This window comes from Sodiomyces alcalophilus, assembly GCF_042370955.1.
Source record: "Sodiomyces alcalophilus JCM 7366 unplaced genomic scaffold ACRALscaffold_8, whole genome shotgun sequence".
NCBI classification, from domain to species: domain Eukaryota; kingdom Fungi; phylum Ascomycota; class Sordariomycetes; order Glomerellales; family Plectosphaerellaceae; genus Sodiomyces; species Sodiomyces alcalophilus.
In genome coordinates, this window is record NW_027263539.1 from 399,734 (window position 1) to 421,810 (window position 22,077).

Genomic DNA, 22,077 nt, shown 5'->3' on the forward strand with positions numbered 1-22,077 from the left:
TCTGGGTAATAGGAAGCGTGATAGCTTGGGAGCCGGAGCGAGACCATGAAACATTGCTTGAGCGCCGACTTGGACTCCACCAATGTTAACAAACGTGGGCTATCTCGCGACGAGGCGAAGGGACGATTCGGAGGAAAGAAAAAGCGGAGCTGGTGAGCAGGGTTTGGGGAATGAGTTGTTTCTAAGAGGCCGGGGAGACGTCTGAGCGTTCTGGAATCGGACGAGGTCCATACTGGGCATTGTGTACGTTGTATGAGACGTTGGATGACATCAAACGCAGGCGTTTCAAATTCTTCTCTTCTCTCGTTCGTTCGTTCTCCATCCGTACGGATGCCACGTCCGGCAATTGGTTTACAACAACTTGGGTTGTGATGTTCTTCTTTCACCACTCCATCTGGTCGGGAAAGTGTCTGGGAGAGGATATCACTCGGACGTGACACGCTGATCTGAGAAGCCTAGGTAAGAGTAGTGTTCTGGATGCCCAGAGGTCATCGGCAGATGGCCTTGCTCGGTTAGGAATGCGGCCTGGGTGCCAGGGGCGTGATCTTTGACGTCGCATCTCCCGGTCCAGGGGAAGGGACAGGGACAGGGGGTTGTGTCGAATGTCTGGAGATGATCGAATCCCAGTCTTATAGCCTCCAATTGTGGTCCACCGGCGGACGATGTAACACGCCATTACAACGTATGAAAGCTGGATGCTCGCCGAATGCGGTTCGGTGTTGTCGAGTTGACGTTGACAAGCAAGACAGAGTCGTAGGATGGATGAAGCAAGATTGGGATGATTAGGGGAGGCACCTGGCCTGATGACTAATACGACGTCCCACTTTATCGTTTCGCTTACTAAGCCTTGTCAATGCCAGTTCCGGATAATATGGCAGAATACAATCATCATCGTACCGCAACGTCAACTTGGGACATGCCGTGAAGCTTCGTTCAGTCAAGCAGCATCACACGGGGGACGATAGTAGACCAAAGCCCTACCATAAATTAGAGACCATATTATCTCTACCATTAAACAGAACCAGCCATGTCCGGAACACCACCACGCAATCACATATTCTCCAACGCCGCCGCAATAGTCATCGACCCCTTCTCAAACTCCCTCTTCACCGAAGACGCCCCGGATATGTCCTTCGGGAACACTTGGTCCCTCCACCACTCGTACCACGCATACACCTCCTCGAGGTTCATCTCCTCCAGCCCAAGCCACTCGCTCAGCTTGTCATGCCACAGCGGGAACACCTCGGCCACCAGCACCTGGGCCAGCACCTTGGACCCCAGCACGCCCGCCCACTTCAGAGTCCCCGTCAGGATAGGCAGGTACGGCTCCTGGTCGCTCGGGTCGATGCGGAAGTTCTCCCGCAGGTACCGCCCCATGGCCGGCAGCACGTGGCCCATGATGAGCGGCCGCCAGTGCTGCCCCAGCACGTCGCGCCACTGCTCCAGCCCCGGCACCACGCCGCGCTCAAACTCCCACACGTCGATGAGCTGCCCAAACTTGCGCCGCACGTCCGCCACCAGGCCCGTGCCCTTGGGCTCGAGGTGGTAGGCCGGGAGGTACGGGAGCCAGGGGAAGAGCCACAGGTGCGGCAGCCGGTCGCTCTGCCGCCTCTTGCGCGGGTTCCACTCGCCCACCGCCGCCTCGAGCTTGCGCACCACGCTGTCGATAAACTGCGCCCGGACGAACGGCGGGAGCAGGTTGTCCCAGGCTTCAAAGGCCGCCAGGAGGGTACCCGGGTCGAACACGTCCCACTCGCGGATCGCCGTCATGGCCCGCGGGAACCACAGCTTGTACATCATGGTCTCGTAGGCCGTCGTCGCTTTGTGGTGGTGGCGGTAAATGTCCGTGCTGCTCAGCCCGCCCGCCGCGGGATCCCACCTGCCGACGACGCCGTTGTTGTTGTTGTCGCCCCCACTGCCTGGCTTGATGAGGAGCCCGCGGAGGTCCTTGAGCTCGGTCGCGAACCGCGTCGGCTCCTCCAGCAAGGTCCAGTCGGGATCGCGGAAAAAGGGGTGTATGGCCGCCACCGCAATGTCCGCCACCTCGGTGAAGGTGGTCGGCGATGCGGCGACGTGTTCGAGGGCCTGTTGGAGGCAGCGCGTCACGTCGGACCACTGGGTAGCGTGGGGTAGCTCGTTGGTGACTATGTTGGCGAATAACTGGAGCTGGCCAAACTCGGACGTGAGATCGGCCGCCTCCTTTTCGCGCTCCCGGAGCTCGTGGTCGATCCAACTTTTCCTGTCCGCCAGGTTCCTCCATTCTTCGGAGAATGCGGCCAGGTCGGCATGTGCTCTCTTGGCGAGCTTCCGTGCTTCTGCCACCTCGGCCGATTCGGGGACGGCTCCCGAGGTGGGAGTCAGAAGACCCGATGTGGACGTGAGGAGTTTGCTGCCAGGCCCCGTCATGTCCAAGATGGGCGCGAACGCTTCTGGTATTTGCAGCCCGGGAGCCGTCCTCCTGAGCTCCTCCGCCGTCATAAAAGTAGTCTTGTGTCTTGCAGGAGTACTGGTGCCGCTGGTGACCCCGCTACCAGGGGCCTTCTTCTTCTTTTTCTCCCGCCTCCTCCGCTTCTCTTCCTCGTCGGAATCAATGACCGTCTCGCCCCGTAGCCTGGCTTGCCTTTTCTCTTCTTTCTTTTCGGCTTCCGATTTCTCCCTCACGGCACCGAGACCGACACCCTGAGGGCGTAGGTGCGCTTCGATGATGACGTTCCGGCCCTGGCCTTCCTTGCCCAGGCCCCGTCCTTCGACGTAGCCCATCTTGGCCATCATGCGGGCGCCAAACGAGTTTGGATTGACCTTGGACTTGTTGCCCTTGGCCGGAGCGAAGGCGCTCGGGTGCACGACTTTGGGTTTCGGGGGGACATGGTCGTCGACCGATTCTTTCAAGACGGGTTGATATGCTGACGAAGGCACGAAACCTCGACCGTAAATGCTCTTGCCGTCAAATTTGGGTTTCGGAAATGATGGTCGTTGCCGGGACGTTTGGGATTCGGAGTCGTCGCCGCCATCCGTGTTGTCGTTTTTCCGTGCTCCTACAAAAGCCTGACGAGCGCTCCGAAAGCCGAGTCCTACGCCCTGATCTTGCTCTTCGTCTTCGTCCCCCTCATCCGATTCGCTTTCTTCGTTCATGGCATTAATGGTCGCACCGCCCTCTTCGTCCGAGTACTCCTTCGCCTCTTCCTGGTCGCCGTTGGATGCCGGCCCGGTGGAAACAAAGTTCATGCCCCTGCCGCGCAGAGTCTTGGATTTCCATCGCCTCCCGGGCCCGTCGTCTTCGCTATCGGAGGCAAAGATACCTAGGGCGGCGCGCTCCTTGGCGTTTCCGACACGTCGACGTTTGCGGGGATTCGAGTCTCTAAAGTCATCGCCGGCGGACGGGTCTACTTGGGGGATGGTGAAGTCGTCGTCTTCTTCCTCTTCCGATTCGGACGAATACTGCGCGGCGGCAAAGGCTTTTGTCAGACGCGAGGGATCGAACTTGGGAAGTTCAGACATGATCGGTGACGTGGACGGACAGCAGCCGTTGAGCCGTGATGATGTTGATGGGTTGCCAGTGCAGTGATGGCGATTTGAAAGCTGGGACTGGGAATTGGGGCCAAAGCATAACATAACGTAAGCCATACGCCCAAAGGACTTTATCTTATCATCACATGATTAATGAGACAGCACGTGAATTACATAAGCGATGATCTCGGAAAATCAAATTCCGGCGGCTCTCGACACAACCTCGGACCGACCTCAATTTACACCAATCCATTCTGGACTGAATCACTCTCGGAATAACGATGATCGTCTTTTAATGAAGGAAAAAAAAATACAGTTTATTCGGCTCTACACTATCTCTCACCATCTCGACCACCAACTAGACCTTAATGGCCGGCGCCTGGGTATCTGGGGCCCTGGTATCCGGCTCGGCAATCTTGTCCGTTTGCACCGGGTTCAGGCCCTGCCTCACAATCTTATTTGGGTCGTTCAGGCCATAGGCCTCGGGCCCCATGTCGAAGCTGGTGGTCCGCCTCATGTCGCGGCGGTACTTTCCAAAGTAGCTCCCCTCGTAGATGGCGCGGTGCATGACGGCCGTGTTGTCCCACATGATCATGTCGCCGTCGTTGAGCCACTCGACGCGGCAGACGTACTTGGGCTGCCCCGCGTGCTCGAGGAGGGGCTGCACCAGGGCCTGCGACTCCTCGAACGACATGCCGTCGATGTGGTGCACGTACGACGTGGTGAAGAGCATCTTGCGGCCGGTGGCCGGGTGGTTGGTCACCAGCTTGTGCTTGGACATGGGGTAGTCCAGGGGCTCGAGCTCCTTGTAGTAGTCGGGCGCCGCGAGCTTGCGGTTGTGCCACATGGAGTTGTTGCCCACGAGGCCGTCGAGCCTCTTCTTCATTTCGTCCGAGAGGTCATCGTACGCCTGTCGAGCATCCAGGAACTGTTGACCGGCATGTTAGTTTCTCCTGTTCGCAGCCGTGGGGACGGTGTTTTTTTTTTTTTTTGTTCTTCTTTTACTCACCTCTGTCTCGCCGCCTGTGCCCTTGGGAGGCAGCTGGTGGCCTCGAAGAATGGAATAGCCCGACCGTCTCGAGTTGAAGGCCAGGTCAGAGTGCCAAAGCGCGTTCCCCTTTGGGATGGTCAGCAAAGCATGTCAAAAACGAGAAGAAGAGTGGTCGCTGGGCTGGCTCACCTTCATCATGGCAATCCGTGCCGGGTCACTGGTGGTGATCAGGTTGTCGTCCGGATCAATGTTGCTGACATCGAACATCTCGACGTCAGGGAGGCGGAGCTTCCGGCCCACCTTGACATGCGGTGACATGTCATCTAGCTCTCCAAAGAGGGCCGCAAAGGCAATGTGACGCTTGTCATCGAGTCCAGTGTCGCGAAAGATCAAGACGCCATACTATTTTCCGTCAGCCGTGTGAAGCTTGAGAGGCAGTCGGGGCACATCTGAACCACGAACCTTGTCAATGCCCTTCTGAACCTCGTCCTTGATTTCCTTGGTGATTGGTTTGCTCCAGTCGATGCCGCGGCACTCGGCCACGAATGTCTCGTGCTGGGGAATAAACTCTAGTTTCTGAGACATGGTGGCTAGGGGGATCGCTCGAATAAGACAGGGAGTGTACGGTTTGGCTGCTAGAGTGATTCGTGGATCGCTCTGCTCTGATTTGACTTGATTGATTTGATTTGATTTGATTTGATTTGGTTTGATTTGGATTGATCTGATCTGATCTGGTTTGATTGTTTTATCTTAGGGAGATGAGATGACTCTCGCATTCAGACCCGTCGAATTAATAGTAGGCATCTCGACTCGCCCTGTCGCCCCAGGAGCGGGAGCATGCGACGGCCAGAGACCATACTAGGCTATACACATTCCTAGGGCCGTTGCGCGGAGGTTACAGCGGCTCGGGCGGGACCATTTATCGCCCGAGGCAATGAAATGCCGTACAGTAAGACGCCACCAGCGCTCCCAGGAGTTCTCTGACTCAAAGGGCGGGGCATGATATCGGTCTCCATTGTCCGTGCCTGGGGCCCCAGACTCACATGGCCGACTCTGAGTCGCCTGACGCGTCCCACAAGGCTTCTTCCGATGGAGATTGGAGCTAGTGGCGATCGCTCTCCGGGGATGGACTGGCCACAGATGCCTATGCGGGGCCGGATAATGGATAGCCTGCCCCTCGGAGAGTCCAAACCGCCAGGTGGGATGATCTACGGATGCTCTGCGGAAGCAGGCGGTAGAGTCAACTTGGCACCGGCCTGTACCAAGCCATCGGGACCCGGGAGACCCCTGACCCCGTCGTCTCTGGCGAGGGAGCATCCGAATAGAAGAAGAGGGACAGCCGGGCTTGTAATGGACAATTCTTCTTCCAGAGGTTATTCTTTTTTTTTTCTTTTTTGTTTTCTTTTTCACTACACCATTATCCAGTCCAGCCCCTTGAGCATTTCCATCACATCCACAACAATGAGGTTCGATCCCAACGCCGAAGCTTCTGCGCTGCCTAAGCGCTCCGAGCTGCCTGCTATTCCCGGTGCGCCGCCCGGGGCCGCATGGTTCTGGGGCCCGGAAGATCAACACGGCCGTCTGAATCTGTTGACGCCGGAGAGAATCGTCAAGGCGACCCGAGAATGCGTCAAGACGGGACAAGTCGTCAATTTGAGGTGAGCTTCAGCCATTCGCTCCACGCATGTCAAACCCAACGCCGCGCGAACACTTTGTGCTGATCTGGACGGCGTGGGTAGCCTGCCGTACGACATTCCCGGGCCGGCGCTCTTCAAGCGGGAAACATTCAACCACAAGATCGTCACCATGGGCCCCGGGATTTACGATGAAGTGTTTGAGCTGAACCCCCAGTCCAGCAGCCAGTGGGACGGGTTCCGTCATGTAAGCACACGTTGCCGTGGATAACCAACATGGCAAAAGACGAATCAATGCCGACTGACCTTGGCTAGATGGCACATCCAGGGACGAAGCTCTTCTACAACGGGGTAATGCCCAGTCCGCGCTTGGACGACGAAAGAAAACTTGCTGACATTTCCATAGCTTACATGCGAAGAAATCGACGAGGTAGATGAGAACGGGAAGCGCGTCTCTTCCCGTTGCGGCGCAGGCGCATGGGGTGAGACCGGTATTGGTAAGACACCCGGCCCGTTTTCCCACCTTGACACTTCCGCTTCTTCACATCCCCGGCGCATGGCAATATCCTAACGCGTCTCTCCCCCAGTCGGCCGGGGCGTCCTCCTCGACATCTACGCCTGGTCGGGCGAGTCGTACGACCCCTTCACCACCCACCCCATTACGAGGGCCGATCTCGAGGCATGCGCCAAGGCCCAAGGGGTCACCTTCCAGACTGGAGACATCCTCTTCATCCGCACGGGTTGGGTGAAGAGATACATGGCCTTGGATACTGCCGGGCGCGAGAAACTAGCGGCCACACCGGGCACTTTCGACCACACGTATGCCGGGGTCGACGCCACGCCGGAAATGGTGGATTTCTTGCACGACCATTACTTTGCTGCCGCCGTGTCGGACCAGATCTGCTTTGAGATGTGGCCGCCCAAGTCGCTGTGTAAGTCTGAGTCCATGTCTTGAGTTCCAACGCTCTTTATACAGGTGGCTAATCGTGTGTCTTAGCTGAATCGCTCCACGCATTCATGCTCCCCTTATGGGGTATGCCCATTGGCGAACTGTTCGACATGGAGAAGCTGAGCGAGGTGTGCCAGAAGGAAAAGAGATATACCTTCCTCCTGTCGAGCGCACCCGCCGTCGTCTCAGGTACGTGATGCATCTTAACCACCTCAACCACACCGACACTCGCTAACGGATGTGCTCTTTAGGAAGCGTCGGCAGCCCGGCGAACTCTATAGCCATTTTCTGAACAAGTCTAGCCCCAGGACAGACGGAGTTTGGAACTGCTTTGGGTTATGGAAATAGTGTATTTTGTGTATGAATTGATCTATAAATTGAATCCAATCGAGACGCAACAGCCCCTTAAACGACATTTGGTGATACTAATCAATACCACTAATGCCTGTCATCATCGCAATCGGCGGGCACCAAGACGAGTTCCCACAGCGGGGCGAGAATAGCTGATCCCTTGGTCCTAGGTGTCTGAAAAGGGGCTAAATAACTGCCGACATCCCCTAACATATCTACCCCAGGAAAACAACAAGCGGCTGTGGACACCCCGAGCCGTTTGTCTTCCGTTCATGTGAAGACTATAAAAGAGCTCATCATGTTCATGAGATGATGTAGTCCACCTCTCATCGTCCTTCCGCTTAGTTTCGACCATTCCCGTTTCTTCAATCGTTGTGATCGCCTCACAAACACAATGTCGCAACAAAAGACCATCTACCGCATCACCACCTTCTTCAGGAAGCGTCCCGATCTCACAGAACAGCAGTTTTACGATCACTGGGGCAATGTCCACGGGCCCCTCGTCATCCCCTGGGCCCTGAAGCACGGTGTCCTCGAATATACTCAGGTAACGATTGAGTTCCCAACTGACCGTGTTATCGCGTCGTCAGGGAAAAGCAGCGTTCTCATCTAAAACAGTACCAAACTCCCGCTGAGCTCCGCTCCCTCGTAACCGCAGGCATGGATCCCGCCTTTGCAGCAGGCCTCGACTTCCACGCGGCCGCCGACTGGCACGTCGAATCGTGGGAACGCTACCTCGCCGCTTACAACGACCCCTACTACCGGCAGGTCATCGAGCCGGACGAGGACAACTTTGTCGACAAGGGCCAGACGGGCGACAAGGTCGAGGTGGTCAGGGCCGTCACCACGCTGGGGTACTGTCGGTATATGATTAGGGATGGCAAGCCGTCGGCCGACGTGTCGGAGGAGATCTGGGACCGCTTCTCGCGGATGCAGGAGAGTAATCAACCCGAGAAGAAGGACTAGAAGCGGAAAAAAAGGGGTCGAAATTAATAAAGCAAAAATTGAAATTATACAATCAATTCTTTTGTCAGATCCGTTGCTCGCATTCCGTTGAACAAATATGAATATCGCGGTCAATTCTTCTCCTCCTCCTCCTTGGCACCACCGGCCTTCACGTTCCCCCCGTGCAGGGTCGCCGCAACATCTTCCGTCATGAGCTTATCGACATTGGGCGACAAAAAGGCCAGGATGATGGAGAGGATACTGAAGGCAAGGGTCGAGTAGAAGACCATGCGGTACGTATAGACGGTGGCCCAGTTAAAGGCATCTGACCCGGCCGCAATAATCGTCTCGTTGACACCGGCCACCTCGCTAAAGTCGCCCGTCTGGGAAACCCCGGCGATAAAGTCGGGAACCGACGATTCCGGCAGTCCGGCCTCGATGACCGCCGGGCCCACCATGGACGGCGTGTTCTTGGCCATTTCGTTGGCGAGGATGCTGGTGTAGATGGCCGTGGCAATGGTGGCGACGCCGCCCCGGACCGTGCCGGCGATGCCCACGGCCGAGCCAATGTCGCGCTGGTTATCGATGCAGATGCCGACCATGGCCAGGCCGATGCTGTCGAGGTAGCCGGTGAAGAAGCAGCCGACTGTTACGAGGCCGGCCACGACGTTTTTGTTTGTCGTTGTAACACAGGCGGCGGCTGAGATTCTAGTTAGTTGAAAGGAGAAAAGAAAGAGAAAAAAAGGGGGCCCTAGAAGTAAACTCACCACCCAGGGTCGCCGTAGAGATAATCATGGAAATCACCAGCTGCCACTTCTGCTTCCCAATATGGCGTCCCAAAGACGAGAGCATCTGCCCGATATTCGTGCCTGCTCCCACGAGGCAGGCCAGCCAGCCTCCGTAATACAGGTCATCCGTGTATAGCCCAAAGACCATCTGCGGCCACACGATGCTAAAGGCGTAGTAAACCGAGGCCGACAGGGCACACAGGAACACCAGGGCGACCCAAGGTCCGTTTCGGAAAAGGTGGATCGGGATCATGGGCGCCTCCAGCTTGGCAAAGGCCTCCCACAAGCCAAAGGCGATCATGGCCACGCCGCCGACCACAACGGTGGCGATGACGTTGGGCGAATTCCAGGGGTAGACCACGCCGCCCCAGGAGATACCCATGAGGAGGATGAGGAAGCCGCCGAGGAACAGGACCAGGCCGACGTAGTCGAACCGCTTGGCCACCTGGAGCTTCGACGTGCTACCGTGAATCATGTGGAAGGTGGGCGGGAAATAGAAACAGATCCAGCAGATGAGCGAGAAGCCGTTGATGGCGGCGATGAGGTAGTAGCACCCGCGCCAGCCGACCGAGGTCCGCAGCACAAAGGCGTACGAAATGGCTGGCCCGATGCCGACGAAGGGGATGACGCCGATGAAGACGAAGGCGTTGGCGAGGAAGCGGTGCTTCATCGGCACGAGCTCGCCCACGGCAAAGGTGACGGACATTTGCGCGGCGGCCGCGACGCCCAGCAGCACGGTGCCGCCGATGAGGGCCGGCACGTCCTTGGCGGTGGCGCAGACGATGCAGCCCACGAAGCTGAGCAGCGAGCCGGCGATGAAGAAGTACCGCCGGCCGAAGAGGTCCGACAGCCGCCCCATCAGGGTCTGGAAGACGGCCAGCGGGAGCGTGTAGGCGAGGGCCACCCAGGCGATCTGGGGGTTCGGTCCGATATCTTGGTTGATGGTGCCGAGGAGCGGCGCCGCCAGAGCGAACGACCCGACGCCCTGGTCTCTTGCGTCAGTTCTTGTCGTCGACGGGAAAAGGGAGAGGAAGGTAAACGTACTGCGGCCCAGGCGGATTGCGCCGCGAACATGGTTCCGATGAAAGATGCCGACTTGAAATAGCCAGGCGGGAGCTCGCTGGTCTCCCTAGCCAGAGCGACGGGCTGCTCATCACACGAGGTGGCGACCTTCTCTTCATCGTGAACCTCGCTCGAGCCTTTCGTGCTTGTCATGTTGGTGATGTTTTTCTTCGAGAGCGGCGAGGGATGCAATGGAAACTGAACTCCTTGCTGTTGTCCATTCGTCTTCGTCCAGCGAGGCGGGGCACTGGCTGCCACTTATACCGAAGCCGCCCCAAGGCTACGAGCTCGCAAGGCACCACGCCATGTCAGGCATGCTGAGTGTGCTTTCGCAGTGCATGCGGTCTCTCGTGTTCCCTACCCCGGAGTTCAGGGAACCCGAACCCAAGCACCAGCGCGCCAAACCCCGGTTCGGTCTAGACTGTCTTCCCCGGACCTCCCAATACCAGGAACCTGTCACCGGAGCTCAGGAGACCGGATCTACCCATGTCCCGGCCTCCTAAAGAAGAACCGTGGGGGCGCCCCGGAAAACGTTTATCCTAGCGCAGAGCGAAGGACCATGTTCAGCCTGTCCACTCCCTCCTTTTCCCCCCACACGGCCAACCCCAGGATCCACCCCCAGATTCGCCCCAGATTCGCCTCCCTACCCCAGACACATACCAGTTGCGTGCCATACAACAAGCATTTTACACTCCATTGAATAGTAAAAGACATTGCCACACCAGAGGTCCATCAGAGAACAATTACAAAACTTGAGCACAAGCTGCCGGTGCAAAGCAACAGAACCGATTAGGCCGTTATATCTACCAGTATCGCAAAGCGCAAAGACCTCAAAGCAATAAACATGGCGACCTTTGCATCTGCCTCGCCGTCGGCCCCCCTCCTCGGCTCGTACCTCATGCTCTCGAGCACGCTCAGCGCCTACACCCTCGGCGGCGCGGGCTTCGACTGGGTCCTCATCGACATGGAACACTCCCCCCTGTCCTCCTCCGACGCCACCGCCCTGGTCCACGCCGTGTCGGTCGCCTCGCGCAACAAAACCCTCACGTTTGTGCGCACGCCGTCGGCCGGCGTCGAGTACGTCAAGTGGGCGCTCGACGGCGGCGCCAACGGCGTCGTCGTGCCCATGATCCAGTCGCGCGAGCAGGCCGACGCCGTGGTGGCCCACGCACGCTACCCGCCCGTCGGCCAGCGCAGCTTCGGCCCCTTCTACGCCCCCTACGCCAACCTCAGCGGTGACGGGACGCCTATGGGTTATGCGTCGGAGACGGCCAAGCATGTTTCGGTGATACTGATGATCGAGTCTGCTGCGGGGGTCGAAAACGCCGAGAGCATCATGAGCACGCCGGGCATCAGCGGCATCTTCATCGGACCGGTTGATCTCCGTCTGTCCCTCGGGCTGTCTGGGCCTCATGGAGAGGAAGAGGTCTATCTTCGGGCGCTCGAGAAGATCGCCCAGCTCGGCAAGCGACTGGACGTCAAGGTCGGCATCTTCGTGGCACAAACTAGCGTGATGCCCAAGCTGCAACAGCTGGGGTTTTCCTATTTTCTTGTCGGAGGGGACGCCATGTTCCTCGGAAATGGTGCACGGGCGGCATTGACGGCGGCGAAGGATGTCCTTAAAAATTCCAAGATTTAAAGGTTTCAATCAACACCACAGCGTCATCCGCATGTAGCGTGAATATGAAGATTAATGCAAGCAAATTGGCGACCACGTCGATGCAAAGTCAAATGAAACCATCGAACCATGGCTTGTGTCGCGTGTTTGAACTTGTCACCCCAACTTCGATCCCCGTCAAGGCCACGAATTACCGGTTGCTCCGGGCAGATTGGACGACGATGCTGTAGACTGATTTCCGGTAAACTCCGAGTATACTGATGCATCTTCGAGTCGTAGCGTCAAGGGATTCTGTGGTATCGCTGCGTCCAACTCGTCCTGAAAGCTCGCGAAAGAATCAGGGACCTCTGGGGCACCGTGGACATCCACATCCACCGTCTGTTCTTCGAAATTAAACTCGGCCCAGGGCAGCGCCGGACCAATGTCGGTATCGTCCCTGGCTGTGTCCCCCGTCTCCAGCCTCTGTAATAGCAGCTCTACGCTCTTGCTGGCGGATCTGTAGGCTTCCCGTGCCGGCGCAAAGGCTGTCTTCATCTGCTTCAGGGTACGGGTGAGGCTTTGCAAATGCGCCACGCCTTCGACGAGGTCGTTGGCGGGTAGCATCTGGAGGTGGCTCGCCAAAGCCTGGGCCGCCAGTGTAGCACACTGCACGCCGGTCGACCGTAGAATCCGGATATCCTCTCGATGGCGTAATATCTCGAAGAGTTTTGCGATGCGAACGGCGGCAGACGCCATCGTCTCACGAGATTTGGATATACCTTCTGCCTCTTCGGCTGAGGGTTCCGAGGTGGGATACGAGTCGTGCGGTCGGTTCATGCCTGGCAGGAAAGCACGGTGACGGTGGATGACAATCTGGATGTTGTTGAGGTGCAAGTGGAGCGCGAAAAGAAAGTGATAATTGTCGCCTCCGCCACCACTGACAGGGCCCCTCGCGATCCTCTCGGGGAGGCGGGAAGACCAGTCTTTGATACGGTGGTCCAGCTGGTCGATGGTCAGGTGCAATTCTGGTGTCGGCCGAGGAGGCCCCGATCCATAGAGGGTATCGGTGACCTCGCGGGCCATTTCCATCAGGTCAAGGAGGGATTCGTTTACTTGGCTTTCGAATGACGGGTCGGAGGAGGTGGCAACGCCGCCGGATCGAGCGAATGCGGCTGCCAATCGAGACATTTCCAGAACATGCGGCTTGATGGTCAACGGTCGCTGTAGTGCTATGGTCCCTAGCAGCAGCAAAGTCAGCCATCATTCTCAAGCGCTCGGCTTTTTCTTTTTCTTTTTTTTTTTCTTTACGTACAATATTGATCTTGCACGGATGCAATCCATGTCAGCCAGTGGCGAACTTCGATTTGCTCGTCAGTCAGTCCCGTAGTCGAGCACGACCCTAGGTCGAGCGAGAGGTCGAGGATGAGCTTAGACGCCATGGACGTGTAGATAAACCCGGACATCTCGTTGCCCGAGTCGATTTCGACTTCCCCCAGGATGAGGAGGGTCTGGACGGTAGAAATGTTTCGCGAGTACACCTCGGATTCCAACGCCTTCTTGGCGGCCGTAGCTAGTATATTCTCGCCGCCCGGCCGAATGTATGCGGCGGTGACCTCTGGCCGGGTAGAGTACCGAAGAGCACCAGCCAGGACTGCGAACAGAAGAGAGCGGGGCGGAGGGGCTTCGCCGGTGGTGGGATCTCTGCCGGCCATGAACTCTCGTTGCGAAATGAACTTCAACATGAGCTGGAATTTGTGGAAAAAGAGGCCAAGTAGGTAGTCGACGACTGGCGGGGGGATATCGGTGATGTCTAATTCGCGTCCCGGCGATGCAGGACGGAGCATGAGAGGAGGAGGGGGCGGAGAAGGATTCGACGCTGTCCATTCGAACGAGTTGTTGTCGTTGGTATCGGGCGACTGGGAGTTCGGCTTTGGGCCATGGACCCCGGTGCCGTTGAAGGACTCGAAGGTCAGACTCAGATCTGTGCCGGTGGGGCCCGATAGAGCGGCGGACGAGAAGCCGTCAATGGTTTCCGATAGCGCGGATGAATTGGAAACCGACATGGGCTGCAGCCACGGGGTGGAACTGTGGTCTGCAAGACGCAGAGGAACTGGCGTGGGCGAGCCCGATGTTGCCGTTGCCGCTTGACCTTCTGCTAGAGCAGCTTCGAGCATTTGCACTCTTCTCATAAGAGCCTCGGCCTGTGGCTTGTAATGACCCCTGAGAACGGTAAGCTATACGGCCTTCCATGGTCTGGAGGAACGCGACGAGGAGCACAGGACATACCGGTTTCGTTTCTTGCTCGGTATCACGCACGGAATCCCTCTCTGTTTGCATTGTGTGCAGGGTCGTTGGCCAGGCAGACCATCGCACTGGAGATGGTCGTTTTGCGGTTAGCGAGGATTTCTTCTCCCACCCTTTGTGTGCATGTATTTCCATAGGTTTGGTTGCCAAAGTGACACTGTAGGACGAGCTTACCTTGGACCTCTTGGCCCGGCAATGATTACACGCGACTGAAGCTCGCACGCGTTTCCTGTCGGTGACGCTACCGGGAGACGCTACCTGCTCTGACTGCGGTTGTTCTGTCATGGTTGATGAGGTGTGGACAATTCAAGAGGAGTCCTATCTGACGTCCAAAGATGGAAGATGTGCCATCTCCCACATGGTATAGGATGATCCCCCATATATGGTCTCCCACATAGGGCCCCATACTGACCGGGAGATGTCAGCCGGCATGGCATCTAGCACGCTGCATCACTAACTGGGGACGGTTTAGTTGGTAGGGGGCGAGGGGGCAAAAATGCGGGGGAGCTTTGACGCTATCCCGCGCCATCGGTATACACGTACAGCAAGTCTCATAACGATACTAGTCACTGCGCTAGCGATGTCGTCCAGCCTTGATGCGTTGGGGGGCCAAGACCGAGGCGAGCCATCACAGGTCCCTCAGATGAAGGTGAGAAAGAAGACGAAAATGAGGGCAGGGTCGAAGGACAAGAACAAGAGCAAGATGTGAAATTCGTTTTATTTTAATATCGATTTCGGGATTGCGAAGCCGGAAAGTATCCTGGGCCTGGTCATTTTGAAAGACGACCTGGTTGTGTTGTGCTTCTTGTCGGAACCAGCCGAGATCTTGTGATGACAATGGAAAGCACGTGTACAACGTATGTACGTGTGATTATTCGTAAGTGCTGAGTAAGTACCGTAGGTACGTACTACCCTGACACACGTGAGCTTATGTAAACGACGATTGATATCGGAATGGAGATAAGGGCAATACGTTATCGATACGGAGTGCTTGAGGCTCGAGTCTTCTTACTAATCTGCGTCTCGTTGCTAGGCTGGGACACTAATAATTGCGAATAATGCCCAACGCAAGCCAAGCAGAAACTGGAGACGAGACAACAGCCGCATTCCATCTGATAAGTCATCAGATTCGTTGCGTGGCCCCAGGCCAGACTACGACGGACCGAGCCAAAGCTCCTCCATACAACCGTCGACAGCCCTCTCTCATTCATAGCCGACAACCTACTACGCAGACCCAACCACCTGACCTGGGCATCACCGTCTTCGTCCCTCGTCCTCGTCCTCGTCCGTCGTCGTCCCGTCCGTCCCTCTCCCCGTCGAGTAGGCGCCAACCGGCTCAAGAGGACCCGCATCTTTTACCTCCCCTTTTTCCCTCCTATGACTCGATGCGTGACATTCCGCTCACCCACTCGAACACCACACTTCCAAACCGCTCGTGACGACATCCATCTGGCAAAGAGAAACGAACCGACGACTACGACCAAACACCACCTCCATCTCGGGTTCTGACCACGATCAACGCCGACGCCCCGCCGTTGCTTTCTGACCAAGTGCTCCATGGCAACAACGATTTCTATTGTACAACACACCTTTCCAATTTGTACGTATGCCTGCGAGGGCTTTTTCTATTATTTTTCCATTATTTTCCTGGTCGTCGCTTGTCAGTTTGAGCCTGCTTGTCGTCACCTTCTCTGGCCGCTCTCCATTATAGGGCTTGGTTGAATATTGGCTTTGTGGATTCCTTGGGGGCGTTTCGCCCGTCCCAATGTTATTCCTTTGTTTTCCAAAGATCCCACCTGTGCCCACCATGGTGTCGCAATAATCCGTGCCGCGGCGCACAGCACGTAATGGATTTAGCTCTTTGCATCGTCTCTCTTTGCACATACTTTTTTCTCTGTTTTACCAATTTTATTCTGCCCGTACGCCACCAGGAAAAACGGGCGAGTCGAGGAGCTCATATCCTGATTCTCGTGGGGCTCCCTCGTGCACACTGCATTATTTTTCCTCCTTGCCAAACTTCCATCGTGGTTTATTCCCTGCCTCTTCCAGCACTATCGCTAACCCTGATCTGCTATTACAGCCTAGATCTCGACCCACGAAGCGCTTTCGATACCCACGAGTCCTTTTTTTCCCGTCCGCTTTCCGGCATAAAACCCTATAGACAGGTCTAGGCTTTTTCATATATATTTTCTTGTTCTCCCTCAAGCGACGTCCTCACCCAGGTCCTCCGATCCGCGCGCCTTTTCGCCAATCGTCGCGCTGAGCATCGCCTGGTTGACTGCCCACCCCCCTGACTTTCTGGAAATAAAACCGTTTACGACGACACAGCGGTTCTCCGTGGCCGTGGTCTAGTCTGGCCGGTGCGACAGGATACGAATCCGCCATCATGTTCTGGAGATTTGGCGGTTACGCCAACATTTCCCCCATCGACTCCATCCTCGAGAAGCCCGATTTCACCATCGAAGACCTCCTTGAAGAGGGCGAGCTCATCCAAGAACTCAAGTCACACAATGCCAAGCTCATCGACTACCTCCGTCAGGATGACGTCCTTGCAAAGCTGCTGGATTATGTCGTCGCTCCCCGGCTAGAGCCCGTTGCGGCTTCCGGAGGCGATGACGAAGACGATACACAGGGTAAGAGTGCACTCGCGACGTTTTCCCGGTCCCGTGCCTCGTCCACGGAATCTGATGCAAGCTCCGAGGAAGAGCAAGAGAGGAAGCGGAATCGGTACGCCTACATCGCCGCCGAGATCCTGTCCTCCGACACTTGGTCCATTTACGACGCCTTGCTGGAGACGGAACTCCCCGTTCGCCGATTCTGGACCTTCCTTAAGCGGCCCACCCCGCTCGATCCTCTGCAAGCCAGCTATTTCACCAAGGTCAACGAGGCCCTGTTCGACAAGAAGACAGAAGAGATGGTGGCTATTCTCAAATCACTACCCGAAGCCGTGGCCGACTTGGCACGCCACGTCGAGAGTCCCATGGTCATGGATCTCCTTCTCAAGATTGTCGCATTGGATCGCACCGAGGGTGGCCAGGGCATTGTCGAGGTGAGTTCCCCGAGTTCTCCCAACTTTTCCGTGCGCTCCGTCTCGGCCGGTCAAGACCATCCTGACCATCCCCATTTCGTTTCGATAGTGGCTTTACTCGCAGGACCTGATCCCGACCCTCCTCGCCTTTCTCGATCCCAAAAACAACTGGGTCGTCCAGACAGCTGCCGGCGACTTCATCAAGGCCATCATCACCATTTCTGCCAACGCGTCGCAGAACGACCAACAGTGCATCGGGCCTAACGAATTGACGAGGCAACTCGTCTCCAAGCCATGCGTTGAACAGCTCATCAAATTCATGCTCCATGGCGGCAATCCCTTGACCGTGGGTGTGGGCATCGTCATCGAAGTCATCAGGAAGAACAACTCGGACTACGATCCCGATGTCGGCAGCGAGGCCAGTTCCGTCCCCTCCAGTCGCGACCCTATCTATCTCGGCACCTTGCTCCGTCTCTTCGCTCAGCATGTCCCAGACTTTGTCAACCTGGTCATGCGCGCCCCCGCCCAGAAGCCCGAGGCTGTGTCCACCTTTGGCAACAAGATCGCCCCGCTCGGCTTCGACCGCTTCAAGACGTGCGAGCTCATGGCCGAACTTTTGCACTGCAGCAACATGGGCCTGTTGAACGAGGTCGGCTCCGAGGAGTTGATCGCCGCCCGCGACGCGGAACGCCATCGTCTACGGAGAGACGGGAAGCTTTCGCCCAACCGTGGCGAGGAAGCCCACTCATTATCGGTGGACGACATGACGATGCACATGAACCAGTCCCAGTCATCGCCCGAGGAGGGCCGGAGGCTGGAAGTGACCAACATCTCCGACGACGACGGTTTCGAGGAGGTCGAACCCAGTCGCGAGATGAACGAAGATACGTCCGACGAGTTTGTAAAGGCCGAGGACGAGATTTCAGCCACACTACCGCCTCCTACATCATCGTTCCTCGACAAGGACGACGGTGATTTCGTTGACGAGCCGCTGAGCTCCCCGAGGCTCAATGTCAGCGACGCGAAGATGACGGAGCAGGAATTCGAGGAAGCTGATCTCGTGGTGGCGCCGCTATCCCCTACTAAAGTGAAGACTCAAAAATCTCCCAGCTCCGAAGGGCCGACGGAGACGAAGGAGCCGAGTCCCAAGGCGCCGTTGGATTCCGTGGCTGTCAATGCGGCGACTACCCAGGAGCCTCCGGAAGTAAAGAAAGAGCCGGAAACAGTCGCAACTGTCGCCCCACAGACCGGCCCAACCGTCGCGACCAAAGAAGTCGACGCCGATGATGTAGAGTCAAAGACCACACCAGTGGGGGAGAAGAATGATGGCAAGGCCGAGGGTTCAGGCTCTTCGGTTGTGTACATCCCGTCCGTCTCGGAAGCGAAGCCGGAAGCAAAACCGGAAGCAAAACCAGAATCGAAACAGGAACCAAGGCCGGAGCCAAAGCAGGAGCCAAAGCAGGAGCTAAAGCAGGAATTAAAGCAGGAACCAAAGCAGGAACCGAAACTGGACACAACATCGGAAACAAAATCGGAACCGGGATTGAAACACCAGCCTGATGAAAAGGTTGTTGCGGCAGCCGATTCTAAGCCCAGCACGGATACCTTGAGCGTTTTGCCCAGTGCGCCTGAGGCCCCAGCACGCCTCTTCTCCGACTCTTCTGCGGCCACCGTTCAGTCACGCCAGGACGAGAAAGCTACAGACAACAAGACACCTATGCCGATGGCGGTCGACAAGCCCGACGTCCCTCAGGCACCAGAGGTTACAGGCAGCACCGGGCGCCCTGCGGTCCCCGAACTTCCCAAGACACCAGAAGCCTCGGCCAGCACCGATCCTCCTCCGATGCGCGATGTTCCTACGGTCCCGGAAGTGCCCACCGTCGCCCAAGAGCCTGTTTCTCGTCAAGTGCCCGGAGTTGCTGAGGTTCCGGCAGTAACTCAAGGTTCTGCCGCTCCTCAGGTCCCCGAAGTACCAAAGGTTCCGGTTGTCCCTGAAGCCCCTGAACCACCCGCGGCACCTGTAGCGCCTGAAGCATCGAAAGGACCTGTGGCACCTGCGGCACCTGAAGTACCTAGAGCACCTGCCGTACCTGAAGCACCTGAGGCACCTAAAGCACCCGAAGCACTCACAGCAGCTAAAGCACCTGAAGCACCGGCGGCAGCTAAAGCACCCGCAGTACCGGAAGCGCCTGAAGTGCCAGTCGCTCCAGAAGCACCCGCCGCACCTGAGCCCCCTCCAGTGGCTTCCAAGGATTTCAAGCATGGTGCAGAATATGCAGGCTCACTCCCATCTGCCCCCGAGGTGCCAGAGGTACCGGCAGCCACGCAGGTTCCCGATCCTCCCCCCGCCGCGCCAGTTGTGGGTGATTACCTGAAGATGCAGTTTGTGGAACACGACGTAGTCCCGATCATCCTTGTACGTTTTATTTGACATGTCCCTTCTTTCCCCCCGTTTTTTTTTTTTCTTTTTTTTTCTTTTTCTTGACTTCTGACAAGCAATAGTCCTTCTTCTTCTCCTACCCGTGGAACAACTTCCTGCATAACGTGGTTTATGACATTGTCCAACAAGTATTCAACGGACCCATGGACAGAGGCTTCAATCCGACCCTGGCGGTGTCTTTGTTCGAGTCGGCGGACATCACAAAGGCCATCATCAACGGCCAGCTCGCTAGCGACGAGTCGCAGGCCAAGACGAAGACGCGCATGGGATACATGGGCCACCTGACGCTGATTGCGGAAGAGGTGGTCAAATTCACCGAGCGTGTCCCGCCCGAGCTACTGTCTGAGACGGTCCTCGATCGGGTTATGGACCAGAGCTGGATCAACTACGTCGAGGGCGCACTGGCAGAAACGCGGGAGCGGGACAATGCCATCCTCGGGGGCGTCCGGCCAGAGGTGGCTCTCGGAAACCGTGCGGCTGCCATGCCCGGCGGGGGTGGCCTTCCGTCTGGTGGATTCTCTGGGCTGGGGCAATCGTTTGGCGGGAACTCTCAGGGCGGCGGTGGTTCCAGTGCGCTTGCCGAGGCTGGCCTCAACGGCGGCATAGACCTGCCGGAGAACAGCGGCAATGGCGGGATCGGGCCTTTTGCCATTAGCGCCGGCACGTTGATGTCTGGTTTTGGCAGCTCGAGCGACGAGGATGACGATGACACGGAAGACAACGAAGAGGATATTAACAACGAGGTGAGTAACGCATGATGCCCTGCTGTTGCGATTGCCGGAGTATGATGGTCCCCGATCAACTGACACGTGGTCTAGTTTCGAGCATACACCGACCCTCTCAACAACCCATCCTCGTCCACTTCAATAAACCCGCCGTCGATTCCTCCTCCGCCGCCGCCGCCACCTCCGCTGAACATCCCCCCATCGCGTGCTCGCAGGCAGCTTGCGGCGCGACTGGCGATGCATCAGAAGAATAATGCCAGCGGCGGCGATTCCCAGGGAGAAAACAGCGGGGTAGGGGACGATGACAATAAGCCGGGCTCCCTGGATGCTCCGGAACCGCTCCGGGATCCGTTCGCAGACGACGACGATGACAATCTGGATAGCGATGACGAGGAGGATGGGATTGGTGGCGGCGGACCGTGGCGTTCATCGGTTCGCGGGTCGTGGTGGCGCGGAATGGTCCGGCGGAGTCAGAATGAGCGGTTCGAGGGGGTTGACGACTCGGACTCGGACCACGGCGAGGCGGAGGACGACGACGACGAGTTTGGCGACTTTACCATGCCGGAAGCCGAGCCGGCGCCTGGCACGGACCCGAACGAGAAGGTTCTGTTCAGGCCGCTGGCCGTGCATCCGCCGCCGATTGGGTCCTCGACCGGGTACCCCAAGACGTCGTTTACGGGCCTGTGGCCGTTTGGGCCCAGAGAGGAGAAGACGGAGGCGGGGTCGGAGAAGGAGGAGGGCAAGGACAAGGGCAAGGGTAAGGCCAAGGAAGAGGAAGGTGGGGGCGAGGAGAAGAAGGAAGAAAAGCGGCCGGAAGGAGAGAAGGGTGGTGTGGGCGTTGCGGGATCTTCTGCCGGGGTGGGAGGGGGGGAGAAGGTGCAGCATGCGGTGGAGGCGAAGCGGCGGACGAGCATTGAGGATCCGGAGGAGGATGAGGTTGTGGTGCAGAAACCGTAGGGTTGAATATGCCGGCGCGGCGCTTTATTCTTTTGAGATGGCACATGACTTTGTTTTCTTTTTGGCAATCAAGGGAACTCTGTATGGGCTTGGGTGAGGTGGGATTGGAGGTTGTCACGAAATAGGAGACTCTGGGACGCCATGGTTGAACGAGGAGGCATCTGCCGTTTGTATTATATTTATGTGTACCCTTGGTTTGTTCGTTCTGTCGCTTCCTGGGATGCTTATGTCCCTGGTAGAGAGGGCGAAATGAGGTTATGTATCAGTAATGAATGATATTGACATGTGTGCAGCTTCTCTCATGGCTGTAGATGTTGGGATATTTGGCGTGCTGGTGTTCAGTGCGTGTCGATGTGGATTAGTGGTCGGTCCTACGCTTTGCATGTACAGTGGCAGACAAAACTGTCGAGTCGATGTACTTACAAGACCACGTTATAAGTGTGCGTAGATAAGTACATCAGCTCGACACTTGTGCCAAGTTACTGTACCATGGGGTCGGCGTTGGACTTGTGCCAGCTGGCACTGATCTGCTTACTCGGCCGAATCGACTTGGTCGTGGCATGCCCCGTTTCAAGTTGAATTCGTTCCGGCACCGAGTAAGAAGAAATGAATACATTGACATTGAAAACAGGTTGCTGAACGGTTGGTCCAATGTCGGAAAAGAAGTAATACGGTACAGTTGCGTTGTCTATTTGAACCGTAGATGAATGAATGAGACGTTGGGGAGGCTTTGACCGGTACGAGACTCACCGGTGGTTGGTGGCTTAATTCGTGGCTTAACATGTGGCTTAGCTCGTGG

The 22,077-nt window shown here is 56.9% G+C and overlaps 9 protein-coding genes across 9 annotated transcripts; 4 read left to right on the forward strand and 5 right to left on the reverse strand.

Annotated features, from left to right (window-relative positions):
* Positions 1-106: 106 nt before the first annotated feature.
* Positions 107-715, reverse strand: ACRALDRAFT_2060993 (uncharacterized protein). Its single transcript, XM_071021950.1, has one exon. It carries the CDS (start codon positions 674-676, stop codon positions 383-385), a length of 294 nt encoding a protein of 97 aa, XP_070871455.1. The 5' UTR covers positions 677-715; the 3' UTR covers positions 107-382.
* Positions 716-1,050: 335 nt separating this feature from the next.
* Positions 1,051-3,612, reverse strand: ACRALDRAFT_1036985 (uncharacterized protein; the record flags this gene model as incomplete). Its single annotated transcript, XM_071015048.1, has 2 exons — positions 1,051-1,788; positions 2,074-3,612. 2 exons carry the CDS (start codon positions 3,610-3,612, stop codon positions 1,051-1,053), a joined length of 2,277 nt encoding a protein of 758 aa, XP_070871456.1.
* Positions 3,613-3,812: 200 nt separating this feature from the next.
* ACRALDRAFT_1077712 (uncharacterized protein) lies at positions 3,813-5,224 on the reverse strand. Its single transcript, XM_071018680.1, has 4 exons — positions 4,961-5,224; positions 4,688-4,900; positions 4,517-4,624; positions 3,813-4,435 (listed from the first exon to the last, which is right to left on the reverse strand). Exons 1-4 carry the CDS (start codon positions 5,081-5,083, stop codon positions 3,866-3,868), a joined length of 1,014 nt encoding a protein of 337 aa, XP_070871457.1. The 5' UTR covers positions 5,084-5,224; the 3' UTR covers positions 3,813-3,865.
* A 735-nt stretch (positions 5,225-5,959) lies between these two features.
* ACRALDRAFT_1083190 (uncharacterized protein) lies at positions 5,960-7,471 on the forward strand (the record flags this gene model as incomplete). Its single annotated transcript, XM_071019414.1, has 6 exons — positions 5,960-6,156; positions 6,238-6,379; positions 6,539-6,629; positions 6,720-7,064; positions 7,130-7,270; positions 7,333-7,471. The coding sequence occupies 6 exons, from the start codon at positions 5,960-5,962 to the stop codon at positions 7,371-7,373; spliced, it is 957 nt and encodes a 318-aa protein (XP_070871458.1). The 3' UTR covers positions 7,374-7,471.
* A 313-nt stretch (positions 7,472-7,784) lies between these two features.
* ACRALDRAFT_1065567 (uncharacterized protein) lies at positions 7,785-10,804 on the reverse strand. The gene is made up of 4 exons (XM_071017177.1): positions 10,210-10,804; positions 9,145-10,150; positions 8,048-9,077; positions 7,785-7,976 (listed from the first exon to the last, which is right to left on the reverse strand). Exons 1-3 carry the CDS (start codon positions 10,378-10,380, stop codon positions 8,509-8,511), a joined length of 1,746 nt encoding a protein of 581 aa, XP_070871459.1. The 5' UTR covers positions 10,381-10,804; the 3' UTR covers positions 7,785-7,976; positions 8,048-8,508.
* Positions 7,827-8,398, forward strand: ACRALDRAFT_2029669 (uncharacterized protein; the record flags this gene model as incomplete). Its single annotated transcript, XM_071020607.1, has 2 exons — positions 7,827-7,979; positions 8,051-8,398. The coding sequence occupies 2 exons, from the start codon at positions 7,827-7,829 to the stop codon at positions 8,396-8,398; spliced, it is 501 nt and encodes a 166-aa protein (XP_070871460.1).
* A 267-nt stretch (positions 10,805-11,071) lies between the features above and the next one.
* ACRALDRAFT_2029671 (uncharacterized protein) lies at positions 11,072-11,866 on the forward strand (the record flags this gene model as incomplete). Its single annotated transcript, XM_071020608.1, has 1 exon — positions 11,072-11,866. The coding sequence occupies one exon, from the start codon at positions 11,072-11,074 to the stop codon at positions 11,864-11,866; it is 795 nt and encodes a 264-aa protein (XP_070871461.1).
* A 156-nt stretch (positions 11,867-12,022) lies between these two features.
* ACRALDRAFT_2029672 (uncharacterized protein) lies at positions 12,023-14,413 on the reverse strand (the record flags this gene model as incomplete). Its single annotated transcript, XM_071020609.1, has 4 exons — positions 12,023-13,053; positions 13,137-14,044; positions 14,111-14,151; positions 14,303-14,413. The coding sequence occupies 4 exons, from the start codon at positions 14,411-14,413 to the stop codon at positions 12,023-12,025; spliced, it is 2,091 nt and encodes a 696-aa protein (XP_070871462.1).
* Positions 14,414-16,514: 2,101 nt separating this feature from the next.
* Positions 16,515-21,278, forward strand: ACRALDRAFT_2044248 (uncharacterized protein; the record flags this gene model as incomplete). The annotated part of the gene is made up of 4 exons (XM_071021417.1): positions 16,515-17,177; positions 17,266-19,572; positions 19,659-20,339; positions 20,415-21,278. 4 exons carry the CDS (start codon positions 16,515-16,517, stop codon positions 21,276-21,278), a joined length of 4,515 nt encoding a protein of 1,504 aa, XP_070871463.1.
* Positions 21,279-22,077: the final 799 nt, after the last annotated feature.